At 33.7% G+C, this 23414-nt stretch overlaps 1 protein-coding gene across 6 annotated transcripts in view; it reads right to left on the bottom strand.

Moving 5' to 3' along the window:
• ULK4 (unc-51 like kinase 4) overlaps positions 1 to 23414 on the bottom strand; it is a 214474-nt gene that overhangs the window by 166160 nt on the left and 24900 nt on the right. For all 6 annotated transcript variants that reach the window (XR_013182240.1, XM_077178032.1, XM_054639826.2 and 3 more), the window contains exons 18-20: positions 12981 to 13088; positions 8627 to 8710; positions 2886 to 3047 (exon numbers count right to left, since the gene is read on the bottom strand). Coding sequence is in view for 5 of the 6 variants with exons in the window: in XM_077178032.1 (XP_077034147.1) it covers positions 2886 to 3047; positions 8627 to 8710; positions 12981 to 13088 (354 nt within the window). In the remaining variant the exon portion in view is untranslated. The remainder of the gene's footprint in view (positions 1 to 2885; positions 3048 to 8626; positions 8711 to 12980; positions 13089 to 23414) is intronic.

Genomic DNA, 23414 nt, shown 5'->3' with positions numbered 1-23414 from the left:
ATTTATACCACAGATATGCATAAAATGTTGAAGAAATTTTTACCTTAGCAGATCTCAGTGTGCACACTCAATTTGGTTGTCTTTTTTAAATGCTGGCCTCAACACCCAAGCACACATTGCTAAGCAACTTTGAGAAAGAAAAGGTAACAGAATGATAAAAAAACATCTTTCTTACTTAGATTGTCAATTGCCATTGAAAGGATGTTCCACAAATCAGATGAGTTTCTCTAGGAAATTCCAGTAATTGCAGCTATCATGACCTCCCAAAACACACTGCTTCATCCTAACAGATGTCATCTGTAAGAAAGCTTCTAGAGTAGCTTCTGAAGACTAATATATTTTATAATACAAAGATTTCAAACACAAGAAAAAGAATCGGGAAGTAACAGCTTGGAAAACCAATGTCATTCCAAGTCCTAGTGTCAACCGATGACTGCCAGATGATTCAACTTTGGAGTATAAATATTGCAGTAAAACTCACTGCACTTAAAAGGCCCAGCTGAACAAGAAGCCCATAAAGATCAGGCTACTCTATCACACCTACAGGAACAAGAGGTGAAGGAACTGAGGAACTCACAATCTGTGATACTTTCAGTCTACTCACTTGGAAGAGATCACACAAACACCAGCACTGTCCAACTGAACCGAGCAGTTAATAAAGCCTCACTGGACTAGTACATAGTGGTAGCTATCAGTGGACACAAAAAGAAAAAAAAAAAAAAGGGAAAAAAAAAGAAAAAAAAAAGGGAGCAAACTAGGCTAAACCAAGCTTTACAGGTTTTAATTTCCTCTTATGCATTTTTTGCAACCTTCCAGTTTTTCTAGCAGGAAAGTTTTCTTCTCACTGGTAGTGCTTAAAAGAGGCTAGACGCCTATAGCATAAACACTAGGACGAAGAAAAGGTTTCTTAGTGATTCACCTGAACCTGAGAGGATCCAGTGAATGGGGTTCTCAAAAGAAGCAAAGGATACAGAGGGACAAACAACCCATTCCTCTCATAGTCTCTTGATACTCATCCGAGGGCAAGGTGAGCAAACCATATGGTATTGATGACAGCTACAAAAAGCTGTAGTGAATCTCCACTGATGACAAGTTTATTCTTGAGAATCAGATATGTAACTTCTGCATATTACTGAGCAGGGAAAAAAGCTCTGCCCCCCTCAGGCATACTGCATTGTCCAAGAAGAAACTGAGTTTTCATGAGGGCAAAAAAAAAAAAAAAAGAAAAAGCACAATGATAGTTCCTCCTGTGATCTCTTTTAGCTCAGTGTCTGAATGCCATTGAGACAGACAGGTTCTCCAGAATATGCTGTTTGCTGCGGTACACAATGCAGGCATAACTGGCCAACTGGCCCCTGCAAATGGAGCAGCCCTGGGAGTCTGCTGTAGGAATCAAGGGAATGGAAAATGACAAAGCAAACTTCTCCAAGCAGACAGCAGAGAAACAAGAGGGAATTTTCAGCATGAGTTGAAAGAGATTTTAAAAAGTAAAATACTATGACCTAGTAGCAAACAAATAACAACTGCCCAGTCTAATGATTTGCAAGAATAGAAAGTACATGATACAAAACAACCATTATAGCAAAAGTAGTGCTAGAAGAGAGGATTGAGCAGGCTATTTAAAAACTCAGTAAGTAAAGGAAGTCATAGCTGTTATCTCCAATCTTTTCCCATGCATGCAGTTGTGATCTAAGCATAAAACTCACAGATCAAATGGTTGAAGTCTCAAAAAGACCCTTTCTAAAAAAGCAGCCTAATAGCGAGACACACATATACTTTACATATTTAGAGACAGACTATTCTGTACCCATGGAAGTTCTAAGACTGTTTTTGCCAAGAATTTCAGATGCTACAGAGCAAAGGTTTTTATGTTACTAAATAGGTTTTCTGTTCTAAAATGTCAAGACATTTTCCCAATATTTGAGCAGTTTATATTGCAGGCAAGACTCTGCCACAATATACACTAAGACAAAAAAAATGAATAAATAGATATATTTTTTAATCATAAATTTATTATACCACTTACCTCTTCAGCCACACTTCAAATGAATTTTTACTCCTCTCTCTTTTATTACCTTTATGCTAGATGTGTCTGTGTGTATGCTGCTGCAGCTGTGACACTACCATTTTCCATTTGGAAAGCAAGAGCTCCATCCAACCTGGCTGTGAACACTGCCAAGGAATGGGGCAGCCACAGGTTTTCTGGGGAACACTGGTACTGTGCCAATGCCTCACCATCCTCACAATAAAGAATTTTTTTTCTATATCTAATCTAAACCTATTTACTTTTAGTTTGAATCCATCCCCCCAAGTCCTGTCACTATATGCTCTTGGGTTAAACTTACAGTCCTGCTACGTATTTTCTACCTCATAAATCCTTTTGTTCCAAACCTTCTGCTTGCATGTCATTACTCTATCTGTCTTGTTATCATTCTATATTGCCTTAAAAATTCTGGGCAAAGACTAGGCCCTAACAATTTTATAAAAAGAAATTTGATTAATTCAACTAAGTCTTCTAAACAAGCCTTTGATAAAGAGAATAAACAATTCTCATTTGAAAAACAATCAAAAAAGAGAAATTTCAATTTTGCAAGAATTTAATAGATTCTTTGAAAGGTTAAACTTTTTAAACATAACTCAGTATTACCAGCATAAGGAAATATATGTTCTGGAAAATGATGAATCACAAGAACAATTCATAAGCACTGAACTGCAATAAACGCATTTTTCAATTTCAGAAATTTTTCAAATCTATTTTAATGTGTCTGAAATATAAAAACCACAAACCTACCACAAACATACTCAAATACATTTCAGTTCCAATTCAGAAGGTTTTTCAGACTAAAGGCCAAAGCATTACTCTACCACATAAGGAAATTCCTTACCGAAATAGGAGTTATCTTCAAAGAATCTCCTGTAGAATGTGTGAAAAGGTACCACAAGACAGGTCCAATTTCTCCTGTAATAAAGCCTTGTGCATGGCATGAACGAGTAGTACAAACATTTTCAATTATCTTTGCTGCTATATGGTTCACTACCCGCTCTTCCTATAGGAAGGAGAAGAAGGAAAACACATTTGCAAATGTTTGTAATTTCTTTGTAAATTAGTGCCTATGTCCACATTTTATTCAATGTATATTGTCTTGGCGTTGTTCTTAATTCTTTTTGATACTTGCAAAAGTAAGTTTTCAAGAAACCTCACCTGAGGACAAACTTATGTTCACAGATCCTACTTCCCCCTACTTTCTCTTCTACCGCAAAGACAATTTGATACAAGCATAATTTAATACAAAATATTTTTTTCTTTAGTCTCCAAATAATCACCCCAAATTAAATGTAATTATTACAAATGAAAAGCTTTTGTTTTGTTAAAGGTGTTCCATGATCAGTGCTTTATAAATGAACGAATTTGTGTCAACACTCATTACTAGAACATGCTCTAAATAGTACAATTATGAGATATTCAGTCCCATTAGAAAAGAAAATTTACATTAAACCCTCTTTGTCTTTATCCCATGATTTGTTGACTCTTCTGAATAAAGACTTCTTGCAAATTAAATTGTTCCATAACTCCCTTCTAAGCAGACAATCCTGACCACGGCTTAAGACTTAAATCATTAGGTCCCATTTACTACAAGAAGTCCTAAATTGCCATATGAGATTCTGAATCCTTCATATTTTTAGTACTAACCCAATAATTTTCACTTAAAATCAGAGTCTTTAACTGGAAAATACATCACTGGTGTTATTTTAGCTGTGCATTGCCCCACCTCATCTCAGTCTTGAACTACAAAAAAGTGAAGTCTCTCCACAATGTCTTTAATAGCATCTTGAATTTAGCAAGAATGAATTTTAATATAATTTTTATAATTCAATTTATCCTTATAGTCTGGCTTCACAAATAATTCATCATAATATCTAATTGATTTCTTTCTTAAACTAATCTCAATTTTAGCCTACTAAGCTTTGGATTTCTGAGAGTTATCTTTACAATCAGAGCCACCAACAACTGTGAGCAAGATAATGAAACCTTTCAAAAAGTAGTACAAAAGGGGAGAACTTGCAGAAGGGGAGAACTTATGCTTCATTAAAATATATTCAATATCCACTTTTCCTTCTACTGACTTAGTAGTTCTAAAATATAGATTTTAGATGTAGAAATATTTGAAAATTCTTAATATAATGATGTCAAAAAAAAAAAAAAGAACGGCCGTATTCATTTTCATTATAATCCTTCCTGTTCTTCCAAAGAACTGCAGCTCTACTCAAAATATTTAACAGAAATACCAAAGTCAATTTCCATCTAAAATGGTTACACTCTTAAAAAAAATCCACTGAATTCTGTGGTCTTTCTTCTTATTTGCAGCCATAAACCAAAGAGAACTTAGGCTTCTCTCTTTTTACAGTTTCGATTACTGCAAAATATTGCATTATTTTGACCTACTAAAGACCTAAATAGACAGATACTCATACACATTTACTAAAATTTAAATTCTGAAAACATTTTATAAAAAATGTCCAGTTCTAATGTTTTTTCTGTGAATTATACTTCTGCATTTCAGTCTTTTTTTGGGAGGGGTACAATTACAGTAAAAGTACATGCATTTATCAAATTGACTAAATTGATGCATTTAACAATCAAATCCCTAACTGAAACATAATTGCCAAGTTAAGTCTCTCTAACATATGAAGTGATTATTATGACTGCCAATTGGGACTCCACTCCTAATTTAAGCAGCCATAAACACTTAATAAACAAACTATAATCCCATTAATTAATCATAATCAAAGCAATATATAGTGGATTAATAATGTTAACAAATTTCCAGATACAATTGCAGTTTTTCTTTGTAAAATTCAGTCCTGAAGATGTGCTTTATTTCCTTTCAGACATTGATGGGATGAGTTATGCCCTGTTCCAGATTGTCCAGCTACTTTGACTAGAAAATGGTCATGCATCATCACTGTGCTTTAAAAGCTAAAAGTAATTATATTTGCTGCCACCTGAGACCTTCCATTTCAGCTCCTCTGGTATCTGTTTCTGAGCACTATCTAAGCAACAAGACTTGTATGTACCATTTTCTGCTTAATTAGCTGTCTGCAAGGGAAACCTGATCTAAACTAATATTTGGTCTCTTAACTAAGGGAGTCATCCAGTGATGTTACCAGAAAATAAGGTATTTTAGTGAACAGAAATAGATATCCAAGATATGAGTAAAGCAGTTCCATATATCAGTAATTCTATGTCCACATCATGAACTGCATGAAATCTGAAACTATGAATAGAACTGTCTAAAAGAAGCACATACTTTATTTTCAATGAGTTTAGGTTTCAACTAGTTTTATAAAGCACACTTAAAGCTCCTAATTTTCAGTCAAGTTGAACACTTGCAGATATATCTGTTTCCAGTGAAGTCAGGGACAGTTAATGAAAAAGAGCCCTGAGTGAAAATGCAAATACCAGATGGATAAAAAATTGCAAACTACTGAAAGGAAACTTCTTTTAATCAAGTCTTTACATTTTAATTGGGGGGGGGGGGGGGGGGGGGGGAAGAATCAACATCATAAAAAAACCTACTTCCATGTTTTTGAAATAACTGAATCTACTGGATATTTTTACTGACTGTTATAAAGGTAACAGTGCAGCAAAAATTTTGGAAGCTCTGAAGTTACAGCCACTATGATAACAAAAATGCTGCCAAAAAATAGCATAACTTCATTTTATTAGAAGTTAGGATAAAATATTTTATGATCCTTTTAAAGTAGGTTTACTGATGGAACTAAGCTGTGAGCAGCTGTTGACCCCACTGAAGGCAGAGAGGCCCTGCAGAGAGACCTCAACAAATTAAGAGGTCTGGGTAATCACCAACCATATGAAGTTTGAGAAGGGCAAGTCCCAGATTCTGCACCTGGGTTGGGACAACTCTGGGTGTATGGACAGGGTTTTGAATAAATGAAGCATTTTTTCAATAAATGAAGCAAAATACACAAAAGGAAAATGGTTTTCACATTAGCATTAGGTACTCCATATTAAATAGGAATATCCTTTCTGAAACAGAAAGTATCTTCCATGACTGGATAACATAGGAACTCTAACAGTTATACACTTTATCAGGAGAAATCTTCCTATCTTAGAGATTGAACACAAACATTTAGAAGTTGAACTTAAACAAATACAGATGCCTGGAACAGGCATTTTGTTTCCCTGTTGGAAACCGTTGCTGGAAAGGATTAGCAAATAAATATTGGAATGTTTACTACATCCATTCTGACAGACTACAATATGTCAAATCAAGCTTATCATTTACTTATTTATTAATGTACCAATTCCCTTATTTTGACACATAATTGAACTCAACTGTTCTTTGAGTTGAAAATCAGCTTCTGTCTCGAGTTAACACTGAAATGCAGGAAGTTTGAACTTGTGTTCCCCTTCAGATAAAAGACTTTCCCAATCTTCTACTTCCATCACCCTAAAACTCCTTTCACTGACCCACACACTTTTTTTATCACTGTTAGATTTTCAGGCACAGAATGTATGTGAAAATGACACTACCTGCATTTTCTGAACATTTTGTTCCTTTATAGGCAAATAAAAGGGACACACACATATTTCAAACTTCTTCCTGTTCTACTGTTCTGTTTCAGAGGGCAATTCTGCTTTGATAATGACAAATCTTACAAAACTTCAGAAGTCCAAGAACACTTCAGAGTAGTTCATAATAAAACTCAGGAACAGTGAACTTAGCTTACAAAAATCAAAACTATATAAACCATAGTACTGAATGACATTAACTGGTTTTACTTTCTTGAATTTTTATTAAATATATAAAATAAAGCTTCTTAACTGGAAAGTAAAACTAGAAGTGAGTATTTATAAGGCAGATACAATGCACTGTGGTAGTTCAGACCTTATTACAAAAAGTTAGTTTGCCATTTTCATAAATACTGAGACAATATGTCCATAATCACTTCAGAAAACATCCTGATGTAAATTTTCTTAACTCACAACTGGGCTTAAAACAATTACAATTAATTCATTATGTAATTATGTATAATTTTTAAAAATTATTAATATAAGAATGAAAAACTTATGTACTTTTAATAGAGAAAAGCTGGTGTCAAATGTTTTCAGAGCTGCATAGCCACAGGACAAGAGGCAATGGCCAGGAGTGAAAACTCCAAGCATAAACAAGTAAAAACTTTTTCCTATGAAGGAGGTGCAGGCATTGCTGACAGAGATTGTGGGACCATAGTTATTAGAAACATTCAAGACATAAATAGACATGTTCCTGAGCAACCTGATTTATTTAGACCTATTGTGAACAGGAGGTTGAATTAGATGACCTCCGGAGGTCCATTCCATCCTCAAGTCTTGCATAGTTTTACAGCTTCAAACATGTTTTAAAACTATATATATCTACATTAAAAATGAGCATACTCACAAACAGAAAGTATAGAAGTGCACAGATGGCTAGCCTTGACATAATTTTAAATTTATGCTTAATTAAATTTAATTTGAACTACTGCATGGAAAATGTACTTCTATTTTGTGTCATTTTTTCAAGAAAAAATATATCAAGATAAATTATTAAGAAAAATTTGACATGTTTCAGGACTAAGAAGTGATTTTATTTTATAGGAATAAATTAGTGTCTTATGGATGTCTTGATTTAGTTTCTGCACACTGTATATTCAGAATCAGCAAGTCTTCCATTACTAAATTTATAATTAAATAGCATCTCACCACTGTGCCTTAGAGTGACATCTTACTCTAATTATGAGCTGGAAATTGTGCACAACACAAACTCAGTTTTGTGTTTGTGGTCACATGAAGGTTTGAAGATATTAAAATGCATGTAGGCTCCTCCTTTATTAATCACAATCTGTAGGCAATAAAGAGCTCAAAAAGGAGGGAAAAAAGGTATTTCCTCTTGCTTTCCACCTTCTAGCAACCTCTGACATGTTTTTTGCCTTGAGCTTTGCCTTGGGCAAAAATAAAGTAACATGGTCTCATACAAACAGTGAATGTAAACTCTCCACTCAATTCTTTTTCATTTTCAAAATGGAACTATATGCATATTTTTCTTCCCTTTTTGTAGCACAGATAAGCCATCACCAAAAACAATGAAGAACACAGTAAAGCACATGTATGAGAATAAATCTAATTGCTACTTTTTTGCCTCCAAAGAATGCTGACAAGTGAGTAGGATAACAATGCAGTTTTTAAAGACTGTATATCATCCACTTCAAGAAAGAAACTTAAATCTTGCTCAAAGATTTACAAATATGTATGAAAATCAAATTGCAAGAGGACAGCACAAACTGTCAGAACATTTCTCAAAAGATGCCTACATCATTAATAAATTTCACATTTATTAACAGTAATTTATATTTACTATCCCATTTCCCCCAACACAAGCAGCAATACATAAATGTTGAATGTACAGAGAACATTCAGAACTGCATTAATCTCCGGCTTAGGTCATGGTCTTATGATTATTTAAATTCAAGAGCAATGCTTGGTTGACAAGGTACTGCAATGCTGCAGGCTACAATCCTCATACAATGCCTAAAGGGTTATTACTGTGGAGAAATTCTACTGAGGACCATGAAAGAGCCTTACCCCTTCCCGAAGACACCTCATTAGCACAGTGTAAGCAGCTGAGGGAACAGCCCAGCATTCCCTGGGGTGCTCCCCTTTTTCCTCCTGAAATGAAGCCAACGGCACAACTGATTAAATCAAAAAATCGCAACCATCTCAGTCACATAAAAAATGGGTAGCATGTTCTTAATAAGGTTCATATCATACACATTTCAAATTAACATATGCAATCAAATATATTACATTTCAGGACATTATTACTATTTCATGTTATTTCATGTGCAGCACAGAGATTGATACTTTATTAGCTTATTTAAGTAGTCTCCAAAATCCATAACAGAGTTTGTCCTAATATTTCTGCATTTCATCAATTCATTCTAATTCATACAGACACAAAAAAGTGTCTGTTCTTTCATTCCTCTCAACCATTTCAAGTAGTTCAGAGAGATAACTGGCTATTAAGAGCAGAAATGATTGTCTTTAAAATCAAAATTATTTTTTTGGTAGGTAAAAAGAAAAATGTCAACTTTCTTTTGAAAAAAAATGCTCAAAGTCATACAAAGAGATACCAAGTGTTTAAGAAAATTTACTGTATGGTATAGCCTTTAGTACACATGAACACTCTTTGAAGATGTGACTGTGTATTTCCTTGAAATCACCCTGTTAGGCTAATTCACTATTAGTTTAATAAGGGCTTAATTCTTCCAAGTGAACTTCACATCCATCTGTCTCTGCAATAACCTATTGTAAAATTTTAAATTTAAAAGGGAACACTTGGATATCACTGAGATTTAACTGCAACAACTTCCATATCCAGGGTAGTAACACAGAGCTAGTAGTAAGAGGAAAAAATATAGCCTCTATTGGGAAAGAAAGTGAGAAATAATAGGCATTAGATTATGTGAAAATGACAGGCCATGAAATCATGAGAAACTTGTTTTAGTAAGTAGACAAAGGATGGCAAACAGTAATTTCTTCAGAAATTACACAATTATGAACTCTACTAATTATTTTTAGCATTCTAATAAACTGGTTTCAATAAAAGGGATAGGATAGGCAAAGTGGGGGTTAATGATGCAGAAATAAATGATACTTTCTAAATTTGCTGATTTCGGCATGGCTTACAGTAATTCAACATGTATACGATATGAGCATTTCAGGCCTTTAATTAAAGCATGGCACATTAGCATGAATGACTATTACTGAATTGTCTAGTAAAATTAATTTTCCTTCTTTATTGAAAATAAAACTTTATTTGCCACATGTAACATAGAGAAAATGGGTCTGTTAAATATCCCATTTGTAAGCCTTTTTTCTGCTAACTTTGTATTAGGATGTATGGGACAATATAAACAGTAATAACAAGAGTGGCTGGACATCCAACAGACATATGAAATACACTTAATTCTATCTTCTCCATCTTATCTGAGTAAGAACGTGCTGACAAGTAATCAACATTTGCCTTCCAAGGCGTTGTGTGTAAGTTGAAGAAAACACAGCCCAAGTTCCAAGAAAGTAAAGGTAGGTTACTTTCAAACAGGCAAAAGTGGAATCTTTTCTACCTGGAAGAGGCAGGACAAGACTAAAAGTCAAAACAGAGTTAAAATGACAATCTATTGTGGAACTGGCATGTGTCTGTTTCTGATTGTATTCACCTAATTTAACCAGAAATTCTTTCAAGGTCTTTTGTAACGATACATATTAAATGTGATATAAAATAAAAATACTTAAGAAATTGTGCAATCCTAAAACATTAATAGCTCTTCCATTCTTCAAACTGATTAAAGACTTTCTGCAAGGTTTAATCTCTATTTAGAAATTTTAAAAGGCAAAAGGAGTATGAACCTTAGTACCATTCTTAATTACATAAACATAACGCACAGCATTTGACACTTAATAAACCTAAATATATCACCAAACACTGGGGAATCTTCCAACTTTTTGCTCACAGCCCATGTTGATTTTGATTAAACTTTAGGTTCTGCACCCTAATAACACAAACAACACAAAATTAATAAAAATATTACATAGAACTTGAAAGTTTTTCCCCAAGGCAATCCACTCAAGAGTATGAGAACATGCTCCCTGGAGTTTGCTCACGCTCCTTGTGAATTGCTCTTGGCTTCTGTTTGGAATAAAAATGCAGAGATGGAATGCAAGATCTTACTTACAAGATCTCATAAGCAAGTACCCACACAATATCAGAGTTTAGGAATGCACAGGACTGTTACAATTATCTGGACATTTCCCAGTATTTTCTAAGCCATAGAAGTGCAAACAGTGATCTTGAATTTTACCTCATTAATCATCCTGCACCTAAACAGCTGAACTTGATTTGAAGTATTTGATAATTTATGATTTACCAAATGTTCACATGAAAAAGAAATAATCTTTACCATTATTTCATATAAAAATTGTGGCTGGATCTAGAAACACTTCACAAAACCCCAGAGGGAATAAATGAATAAATAAAATCAGACATGCCCTCAAAAACTTACAGCTTAAATACAAATATTTAGCAGTTTGATAAACAATCAAACAGGACAAAGAAAGCACAAAATTGATGGAAACAAAAAAAAAAAAAAAAACCAAGAGCATAGTCCTTAATGAATTAGATGCAGTTATAATTTATTTTTCCTTATCAGTCAAATGATAAGTCTTTGCTGTTTAAAGATATAAGTTGGCAATAAACTTTTTGGTTTCATTTATTATATTACCCCTGACTTGCTATATGATCTTGGCAAGGTCATTCAGCACTACTGTTCGTCACTTTAATGAGCAACAAAATACCTACAACACTACAGTATTCTGAAGTTAAATACATTTAGAATAGAAAAATGAAAAGTGCTTTTCTTTAAAAAAATTGAATGGTTAGTATTTCCAAGCATACAAATCACGGTGATATTTTTTAAATTTTACCAAGACATAGTGTCTTGAGCTCATATGTGTCCAAATATTTGTTCCTACACTCTATTCATTTCTTAGTTATACAATAATGCAATGAATTAATATTTGTGTGTGTGTGTGTGTGTATATATAACCAACCTTGAAACATGACAGAGTTGCCACTTCTATGCAAGTTGTAATGCTTCAAACATTGTAAAATTCATACACAGAAAAATTTGTCAGGCCACATTTTCAGATGGAAAAAATCTGTGCAAATCATTCTGGTGTTATATAACCAGTGTTAACAGAATTGTTTAAACTATCAGAGTTTAGTTTCAAAATAAAATCAAGCCATGCAAAATATTCCTGCCAAATACAATTTTCAAGTTGGAGTTTTAAGTTCATTTGTTTGATGATAGCAGGTACAAATCTTCCCTCCTGAGGAAACCGAGCAAGTATTAAAACAAACTGTGACTGTGGGTGCATTTTTCAGAACATAATTTCACATTATAAGTTGTGACCATGTATTTGACAAATAATTTGGCAATTGTCCAACAAAAATAGGACAATGCTTGTTATTCTGCAAAAACCAAGGCAACCACTACATCTTGTGGAACATGCAAAGGAGCTAGAGGATAAAGAAAATAAAACCTGGAAATTCAGCAAAAAGCCATAACTAAAGCCAGAGTAATGATTCATTTGCCACATTTGCTCCATTACCAACTGCCTTAAACTAGTTAAACTAATGTCTCAGCATTCAGAGCTATTAGATGATGCTGATTATACAAAGGCTTCAGAGAAGCCAAGCTTAGACTTTTTCTGCTTGAAGACACTTTTGTTTCTCTTAAGTAAAAGAGTATTTTATTCTTAGAATAAGGAAAAAAAAATTTGTGATGGTTTAAAGGATCTGTCAACTCCAATTCTTAATATTGACAGCATTTCTTTTCTACAAATAACCTCCAATTATTTTTAATGCAAACCTATTATTTTTAGGCTGAAGGTTTAAATCAGTTTTAATCAGGAATAAACACAAGTCCATTTGAAGTTAGTCAGGATAATTTCATTTCCTTTCCCACTGTGCTGTGAATCCAACTATGCTACGGTAAGATTTAATATGGACTAGATACATAGATACATGAATATATTAATTTAATGATATTATGGACTGTCCTCATACATCCTATTTAATGAACATCGCTAGCTTAGATCTTTGAACCCTTAGATCTGCCACTTGGAGGCCAGCAGTATTTATGGTGGTTGATTAAATCCTTCTATGAAGTTAAAATTCTACACTTGAAGAATGCTGTTTAATTAATCTCAGATGAAGTAAATGATTACCATGTTTCTTAAAGTAGAATAAGTATTAGAGAAGACAGGACAAGAAACTGTTGACTGTACAAATAACTAACTAATTTGATTTTTTGGTCTAGTTTTCCATGGCAAATTTTTTCACATTTGCCAAATTTGTAAGGATAACTTGCAGTCTTACCTTGCTGGCTATGAGGAAAAGCAGCTCCCCAAGTGCTGGTAGAAAGCATTGCTTCAATTTGCTGTTTCTGAAGTTCTCTCTGATTAGCTCAGTTAAAACTGTAATTGCCTAAATTAAAAAAAAAATCAATCAACAGATCAACTCATGTATTTTGTCAAGCGAAATGTACTGCTAAAAGGAAAAAGCTTTATCTCAAATGTCATCTTACTTTTGGACTCTTCACTTATGTTGAAGAGCCGTTTGCAAGGGATTTAGTAAGCATTGAAGGAAAGAAAAAATAATTATTACAAAACATTACATATGCAATATGGAGAAAAATGTAATAAGGAATTAGTCAAGGTGAAAAATTATCAGCTATCAGTTCTTTCAGTTCCCTCAGGACAATAGAAATAGATCTGCCAGGAAAAGAAAAGCCTACTGCAGTTCCTGTGTTTCTGTCAGGAGATCTGGGAGGTCTCACCACCTCGTTACAAAAAGAACAAACAACAAGAAACCCCTAATGATGTCCTTTGTGTAGACATCATATCATAGCATAAGAACTATTTAAGTTTTGTCTTCTGATCTCTAAGTTTACAGGTGACTTAGTGTGTAAGAACTGGACATATAATTTTAGTTTTTTGTATTTCATGAACTTCTATATGCAAAGCATTTATACATATACACGCGTGTCTACATAGATAGATAGATATGTTATTTATAAAGATGAGGTGGAAGGAAATTAGAAAATTTGATTCATCTTGCGCAGGTGACCTAGTAAGAAATCACTTTCCCATGCAAAAGTATTTGGCAGTAAAGCACTTTTTCTTCTTGGAGCACCATGGAGTTTTTATCCTCAACTTCCCTTGTTTTACTTCACCTTCTGACCTTAGCAGCTTCATAACTCCAATCTTTGTACAGCAAAATCATATCAAAACTGGAAATGCAGTCTTCAAATCAAAGGAAAAAGATCTACTAAACAAACTTTGACCTTCTGCCCATTTTTTTAAAGTAGTGCTATGCTCATTAACTGGTTTTTTAAACTGCTTTCAGAGAATTTCTACAAATTTTATTCAGGAACTTTAATTAGCCTGCCATTCCAGAGAGAGCTTTACTTTCATATTTGAGAAACAAATGTATCAGTAGGTTTCAAAGATTCTAATATGTCAGCTTGAGAAAGTAGTAGTCAAGTTGATTCAAGTGCAATTCTGCACCAAATGATGAACACATAATGACAGCATTTTCCCCTTTATTATATTTCTTTTCTGCAGCTACGCAGAATTACTCTTCCTTTTGTGATGAAATGTATTTTGAGAACTACTTTGACTGTGAAACAAATACTATCAAAAGTACCTTGTCAATGTGGCATAAACAGAGATTACACATACCCATTAACATCCCTCAACTTCACCCCTTTAGACTGAGGGTGAACCCACCATGACATAGTATTTACACAAAATTGATGAACTATATGATAACACAAGCTGCGGACATATTTCTAGCTAGGCTCTAGCTGAGGACATCAAATCATCATGACACCTAATTACACTTGTTCATTTGCAGGCAGAACTTGAAGAAAATACAAATCAATTTGTACATCTGCTGGACAAATCAAGGCAGGATCAAGGCAGTCTACTCAAATCACTTTTAATGGTAAATCTCACCCAGCCAACAACCCTATATCAATGCAAAATTGGTTTGCACCTGCAATATTTGTTTTCTCAATGCATGGTTAATATATTTGAAAAATTTGATGACATTATCTAAATACATTTATGTGTGCAGTCCTACAATCCTCTAAAACCTATATTCTATTAAATAGAACCATGAATTAAGATTTATGTGTAGTAAATTATATATTCACTCTATTCACTTGTACTAAGTTCTGTTTGGCTGCCTTACCACTCAATCAAAATTAAACAAAAGAGTCATTAACATTAAATATACTGGGTAGATTATCCATCTTGTGTTTTGGGTTTTTTTTGTTTGTTCGTCATTAAAATTAAGAATTCAAGATTTAAAATGAATGACGATTAACTCCAAGAACAATATTTCATATTGGGGAACAGAAATTGTTTTTCACTCTCCCTCTCCTTCAAGATTCTAGGACAAGTTATTTTTATTCTGAAGAGATTCTAGTTATTATTTTTATTCTAAAGTGATAAGAAAAGGAAGTAGTCATAATCCAATTCCTACTCTTTCCTCAAATATGACTGGAAAAAAGGTAAAACTGAGTAAACAAATTTCAAATTAAAAAGTAATTTCCCTTCTTGAACACTAAAAAATAATTGCCAAAAATGTAGTCAACACTGCAATAAATTCAAGTTTTTATTTGAAGAAAACCTTTTATTAAACAAGAGGGAAGATACTTCTGAAGAAATCTGAACTGTTAGTGACTGACTTGTGCTACAATTCTTACATCTTTGACACAAGTTGTATGAAATCCTATTGTTCTAATCTTCATATATTTCTCCATTAAGTGTTAATTTTGGTAATTGTAAGAAGATCCATAAGAATTAAGTACTATAGCAGAAGACACTGAACATGAAATAGTCACCACACATTACAGACAACACTCATAATCTCTTATATACAAGTCTTTATTTACCACACTCAAATAATGGCCTCATTTTCTCTAGAGAGCACACAGAGTACAGAATTGCCCTGTGATTTCCCTCCCTTCGCTGAACACAATTAAATAATCAAATATTTTACAAGTGCAGGACATGGGGTTCACTGACTATGTCACACACTGAACTGGCAGAGTGTCTGTGCCAATAACCTATTTAAGATCTTCTTGTGTCCTCTGCAATGGAAGCTATGGAACAGGAAGCTGTGATTCATTGTCTGTATTATAAGCACATTTATGCAGAAATACAAATATTTTTATAAAATAAATTTAATGTTATATAATCTAAAGTGTTCATAATTTCACAAACGTTTTAAATGACCTAAAATGAGGAAGACAAACTATTTCCTGCTCTTGACAGGACATTTCTAATCTTGAAAAGACTGATTTGCACAAGATTTAAAATATTCTTTCATCCTTTCATAAGGAAAAGTATAAGTCTTGAAAAAAAAAAATCTGCTTGGACACTTTGATTCAATATTAAAGGGTGGTATAAATTTTAGGTGAAGAAAGTACCAAAGTTTGTGCAGGAAAGTGCACAACAGAAAAATCAGATTTATTTTAACTATGGACCGACAAAGTCTCCTTCTTACCTAGAGTACATTCTTTTTCTTTTCAACCTGCCTATATTTTCCCTTTCATAGAAGTAAAAAGTAATGAACTGTAAGTCCTATGCTGTCTATTAAAAGCATCTTAAATTTAATAAATTACCTACACCTTTTACCCTAGCTGTCAAACTGAGTAGATATAGTATAGTCATAAAAAGAAAAGAAAGAAGAAAATGTCATATCTGGACAGTCATTCCCTTAATTTACAACAATAGTGTGTGGAATTGATCTATTACCTGTAGCAGATTCTCAATCTATTTCAAGCTGTATCCAGAAGGTTCCCTGCTGTTTTGAGAGTCCAGAAGTGAAAATTACAGCATATTCAAAAAAGAAGGTATTTTATACCTTAAGTAGTACAGTGGCAATGTACAGATTTCCAACATTTCTACATCTTTGATCTATTAATATGATTGTCTGCAAGTATTAGTGGAAATTAAAATATCTCCGTAATTCTGCAAACCCTTACAGTGTTAAAAGCTGTCTATGTCTCAAGCATAATGGAAATTTTAGCTCATTTTCTTGTGAGTACACACGCATAATGTAATGTGGGCAAATAATGGCAAAGCAATCCGACTTTCCTCTGAGAAAAGCACTCTCACCAGGATGAGAAAGTATGCCATGGTTTTAGTGCCACTAACCAGAATAGAATCCAGAGTAGTATTCAAGCACTCATCTTTAAAAGGGTATATGAAAAAAACCAAAACCTGCCAGCTTTCTCGGAACATCTTGACTCAAACTGGGTCATGAAGTAAGGAGGACTGAAAAGAAATCTGACTGCCAGACTATGGATGTGGCATTAATGCTGTCCAGAATGTAGGGAGAAAAAAACACCCAAAACAAACAAATTGCAACTCCTCTAGGTAAAAATAGAAGACATATGTATGACAATGTATCCACATTTTTCCAGGTGGATACAATGCAAATTTGATTCTTTATAAAAACTCTTATCTTTTCAATTATTCTGTAACTGCTGGAGGAAGAGGTCTTAGTAGATGAGTAGTCAAATCAGATGTCATTAACTCAAAAGGAGATTCAGCTTGCTTTGGAATCAATTCAAGGTCCCAAAGGGATAAAATCAGAAACAAATAGAAGCAATTAACTTATAAATCAGGTACATTTACTAACAAATCAAAAACAGACATAAAAGTACTTTTAACAAGCTTTGGAGTTTGTTTGTTTGTCTGGGTGCTGGATTTTATTGTCAAGGAAAAAAAATGTTATTACTTCTCCCAGTCTGTCAAGACAGTCATATGAGCACATGAGCTCAGTAGCAGATGTTCATGAATACATCTGATTTCTACCCCAGCCCTTAAGTTTGAAGCTTTTTAATCACAAGAAGGACTAGGTAAAAATATTTGCCTCTAACAGCAAGAGACTCTGTTTTCATTTTTGTCCAAGGCAAGCAAAGAAAATGATTGCTTAGGAGCCCAAAAAGCAAAGATTTCTCCCTTCAAAACTCGTCAGTGGCAACCAACTGAAGCTGGTTTACATCTAAAAATGCAAACTAAAATTGGAAATCAGTCCCCACAGAATAAGGAATCCAAGGAAGTGCTATTTTTCTTTTTTTTTCTCTTCCTTGCTTTTACACTATTCATAAATTGATTTGAAGTTACTCTAAGTCATCTTCTTCCAAGCAGTAGGCCTTTTATCCACTTTTTAGAAGCCTTGCTGATGACCCTCAAAGACAAACGCTCATTGATATACATGTAGAATATTTTAGATTTATTATTTCTGCATAGAATATCTCATATTTTAAAAAAATTAGAGGGAATTTCCCACAAATTTTCTTTGAAATTAGCTCCCTTTGAGCACTGCAAATTATTTCATTCTGCTCCATGAAGATGCAAACTGGACAAAACAACAATTCTTCTCTAAAGAATTCTTTCTTAAAAGTGTTTCAGACTAAAATAACTTTTTTCCCCCCAGATGATGGCTAAAAGGTCTTAGAAGAAAAGCTAGGACTACAACTCATATACGAGTGATCTTGCCTAACAATAGGCCTGGCTTGAGTGTCTTTTAATGCAGTAATCAGAAGGCAGCAGGAAATTAGGCTTTTCAGCTACTACCAGTGTGCAATTTCTATCACAAAAACATGCTGTAGCCTAATAGTGTCAATCAAGCAAATGCTTTAGAGGAAAAGGCTGGATTATTTTCTTTGGTTCCTAGCCTATGATAGGATCAATTCACAAGTGCAAGACAAACGGAGGTGGAAGAAGGGCTCTCTTTCAGGTTAATTCTTTAAGGTATGCACTTTGTTGTAAGAACTAAATAGTTCAGTGTGCAAATTGTACAACAACATCCATAGACACAAAGTTGCTTGGTGTAAAAGAAAATTAAGGTACCAAAAATATATTAAAACCAAATTCTCAGCTATATCTAATAACAAAATCTAAATAAAAAAAAAGAATTTACAGCATGCTACAAAGAATTGCAATATTATATGATGCGACTTTGCAAACATCACATAAACAATATCAGAATAACGTCAGGAAATATTTAAGGCCTTACACAGATATGTGTCTTCCAAAGCTAATGGAAAAAATAATTTGTTTCATGTCAAGAAGCTTAGGCACAAAATTTTTTTCCATGTAGTCTCTCTTGCTCATGAACAGAATGACAACTGCACATTTCTGTTGTTGTTCTATTTCTGCAGTCCCATACAGTTGTTATCAGACTTCTAAAGTCCATACCTCCTTAGTGTATTCTCATGGCTGCAGAGCTTCACAGCACAGACTCCTTCTTCTGCATGTTCTTCTTTCTTAGTTCAGGGCTCCTTCAAAGCTCTCCCTGACTGGCTAACTCACCCCCTTTTATCCCAGTTATCTTCATTAGTCACAGCTGCAGCCCATCAAGGACAACCAGGACCTCCGGGGGCAAAGCCTATGTACAGATATTCAAGTACAATACATGCATTTTGCTAGGACTCAAAGGCCACCTCTACTATACATTCCTTTTTCTGTTTGTATTTGATGCTTCTGCTGACACTGTAGCAGTGTACGGAAAGCAAATATTTCATGCCTTCCACAGGAAAAAAATGTTCCTGCTAAGTTATTTTAACTACAGAAACTCTATTCCATCTAGTTCACCCAGCCTTTCACACCCCAAATGTATCATCAGTGTATATGACAAATATGACATATATATATATAACTTCCAGAGACATAAATATTTATTTGCTGAAGGAAAGGGTCCTAGAGGCACAGGTCATCATCCCAAAAAATAACAGAATTGTAGAAAAAACTAAAAACAACACAGCAGTTTTATTGTCGTAAGAATTAAACTGAAAATAACTACAAACATATCTACTGGCAGCACCACTGATATAATTTTAATGGAAAAATGTACTATTTCACCCATCAAAGAAAATAGAGTAAATTTAATGGACTATGAAAACAGTGTCAATTAAATATCTTTTAGAATGGCAGAGTCTTTGCTTCAGTCAGGCAATTTAATTAAGAAAATTGCAAAAAGTGATTTAATCCTGCAGTAAGCAATGTATGTTTTCTCCTTCCTAGGTGAAAATTTCCTTGTTTTCTACTACCAGCCTGCTTTGGACTTCAAATATAAAGCAAGCGCAATTAATTGGATTGATAAAAATATTTTTTTGAGAGAAGAAAAAGAAGGATCTTCAGTTATGACAAAAGGTCTTAGTATTTTCTCCAATAATCCAGAATTGCCATGCTTGATATATTCACTGTTACTTTAATTATATTTCCATTTTATATTTATTAATTCAGAAGGACTTTTCTCAAACACACCATGAGTTTCTGTTAATTTACCTGATAAATGTCAATTTCTCATTTGTTTTCCTTCCACGTGCCCCAGGCAAGTATGCAAGTTATAATTCAATGAACCAGGTTGTTGAAAATAAATTGAATAAATTTATTGTATAGGTTGAAAGTTTACTAGAAGTCACTCAAAAAACTTAAATGGAACCCCTCTCACTGTTATGTAAGTTTTAAGTGACAGTCCTGATCATGTCAGAAAGATAACTGCAAAGTTTTAATCAAGTCACAAAATATGTGTGTATATGAACATGTGTAAATTCTCACACACATTGTCCTACAGATTTTATCTCCTGACTACGGATTTTTTTAATTCCGGTGGGTTTTGTTCTGTGTTGGTTTTTTTTCCATGTAAGACATATCAGATCCAAACAAGGAAAGGGCCCTTGGAGAAAACAAGGATACACTAGAATTATAATAATATTTGAGAATAATTATAAGGTCATTTTACAATAAAACAACATTAAAACTAAATAGGAACAAATGGCCGAATCAAACCATTTTTATTTGAAATCACTATAATATGAGCAGACATGACAGGCCTAGAAACAGGAGTTATCAGAGAGGTAAGCTAGGAAATGGACTTAAAATTGGCATTCTGTAAGAATTTGAACGACAACAAACTGTAGACCTTGAGCAATGTAGACACAATGAGCTGGCTAGAATATATATGAGAGTTACAGGTCATAAAACTACACCTGTAACCATACAGCTGCTTTCCAGCTGTGGAAAACAACCACTAAATTGTACTTTAATAAAAAGTCAGAAATTAAAAGGCTCAAATTATATGGAGTTTCAGTTCAGATGAAAACAGAAATCTGGATATTTCACCACTTTGACAAAGGAATCAAAGCTCAGCATTATGGAGATATTCTGATATGCTGTCGTCCTTCATGGGCTATGCAATTTATTAATTTGTCCGTGAAATACGTTAAACCAAAGGCTTTGCAAAGAAGCTTGCAGCGTGAAGGCTGCACCAGGTTCTCTGAACCCTTTAAATACTCAGTAGAGCAGTGGATTGAGGTCTGTTAAAAAACAGGCACAACTGCCTAGGCCATAGGGTGACATTGATATTCCCATTTAGCAAATTTGAGAAAGGTAAGGAAAAGGACTAGATTTTGCCACCAGAAAGGCCAGACAAAGAACAACTCTAGGGTCGTGTCCTTCCAGACAGAGAAGGACACTGCTCCCTGACATGGAGGCAAACTGTTAAGTTGCTGTACCATCTCTCAGTAAAATAATAGACTGAGTCTGAAATGTCACATCAGATTGGCTGCATCCTAGGTGGCAGAGGGCCAGTATATTCACAGAAAAAAAAGGACAATAGCTTCTGTTAATAAATACACCAAATTAGATATACATCAAAACAAGCCTTCCTAACTATAGAAGAATTTTTTTCCTGTAAGATGAAGAACAGAATCCTAAAAAGAATGGGTTTTTTTCACTGAATTTTAATAACCAGTTTCAAAATCTAAATACAAGAATAAAACTTTAAAGTTCAGGTGTTTTCCTAAGATAACTAGCAATAAATAAGAGGAAATTATGTTTCAGATTTATAAAGGGCAATTCTATGGGGGAAAAATTATATTAAGTCAGGAAAAAACATATGACCTATTAAAATCTTTTATTGCAGCTGCACAATAAAAGAAACTGCACATAAAATGTCTTCATCTGCAGTTATACAAGAGATCAATTCCCCTACTGTATTCTAAGAACAGTTTCATTTTTTCTAATCAATGCAATATACTTCTTAAAAATACTTAAATGGAAATAGATCAACCGCAATTGAATTTACAGATATAAATATTCATTTATTCTAATTTTTTCTAATATGACCTACATACTCAAATACATCAGCAGAATAAAGATAGAACACAGTTCCCTGCTTCGCTAGTCTGTAAAACAGTAGTTTACCTGCATTTTATTTTGTCTTTTAGTGACCTCTGGTGGTTATATTCAAAGGACACTGCTGTTCCCTGCTTGCTTGAAAAAAAAAAAATTTAAAAAATTTTAAAACCCCAAAACATTAATTTTTCAAAGACAAACAAATTAAAGGCTTTTTGCATGTATTATGTGAAAGTTTACTTTAGCCTGTAAAGGCTTCTTTTCTTTCCTAAAGTTTTTCTGCCTCTTTAGGCATTAATGCTACTACAATTTATAATACCATTTTAACAACAACAACAACAACAAAAATGTAATGTTACTGATTCAAGCTCAAGGATAGAGGAACTATCCTTAAATAAATGTCTAAGTGGGTAGAAGGCAGTAGGGGGTGGAAATACAGAGTTAGCTTTTTAATATGTAAGGGCCAGCACTGGCAACCTGCACAAGTCTCTACCAGGTCCTGTGCTGCTTTGAAAGTACAAAAGAAATCACAAGTGATGACTGTATAATGAGGTAACAAAAAAAAAAAACTGCAAAGGGGCCATGACTGAGTGATAACAACCGGAAAGAAAGCTTGATGTAAATAGCACACTACACATATGGGGCAAAAATGATTCCAGAATCATATGTTCACAAGCTCTCAATTGACTTTTCACACTTGGGAACAAATTTAGGAGCTAAAGGAGATTACTTCTGTTTAACAGGTCAAAAAATCAAACAGTTATCAACTCAAATTAGGAAATACTAGGAATGGAAGAGGAAGGAAAACACAAAAAATCCTACCAAGAGACAGATCTCCTATATCTTCAGACTGTAAGACCTGGATCACAGAGTGTCATTTTAGATTATGTTGTTCAGCTCAAGACACTTGATTCTGACATTTCCTAAATCCCAAGAGCCACGAATAAACTTCACTTGGAGCATCAGATGGTTCATATGAGAGGATAAATTATACCATTATATTTAATTCTGTATATAATGCTGATAACATGTTTTGCTTTGTGGTGGGGTCTTTTAAGCATCATACAACATAAAACAGCTGACGGTTAACAAGAATGTTCAACCAACTCACAGATTCCTCTGTGAGGAGGGAGCAGAGGGGAATACATCCCTAGGTGAGAAATTCATAAATGACTCCTTCCTATTTTTCCTATAAATTAACTACTGAATTTTGTGTACTGCCTACAGTTATTTGATTTTACATTATATATGCACAAATAAATTTGAACACATGAAAATATTAGAATTCAATGGGTTTTTTCCTCATTCTAATTTTTTGTAAGCACTAAAATATTTTTTAGTTCAGAGATATTACTTTGAGAGAAAAAAAATTTGGAATGAATGTCATTAAATAAAGCACAGTAGATGCATTTTTAACTCAGACCTGTTAATTTTTAAAAAATTCCTTATTTTCTCAATGAATGTATATAAAAACTAATTTTAATTAACATAAGAATGGGGCCAGAAAGTTACTTTTTCATTCTAGTCCTTCAGTTTAAATGTCACTGGTCTTGGGCTTAACTTGGTTCCTGACATATATGAATACTTCTAA

Source organism: Agelaius phoeniceus, chromosome 1 (genome assembly GCF_051311805.1).
Source record: "Agelaius phoeniceus isolate bAgePho1 chromosome 1, bAgePho1.hap1, whole genome shotgun sequence".
In the NCBI taxonomy this organism is placed as follows: domain Eukaryota; kingdom Metazoa; phylum Chordata; class Aves; order Passeriformes; family Icteridae; genus Agelaius; species Agelaius phoeniceus.
The sequence above is the reverse complement of the archived record's forward strand: the minus strand, read 5'-3'. Positions and strand labels throughout refer to the sequence as shown.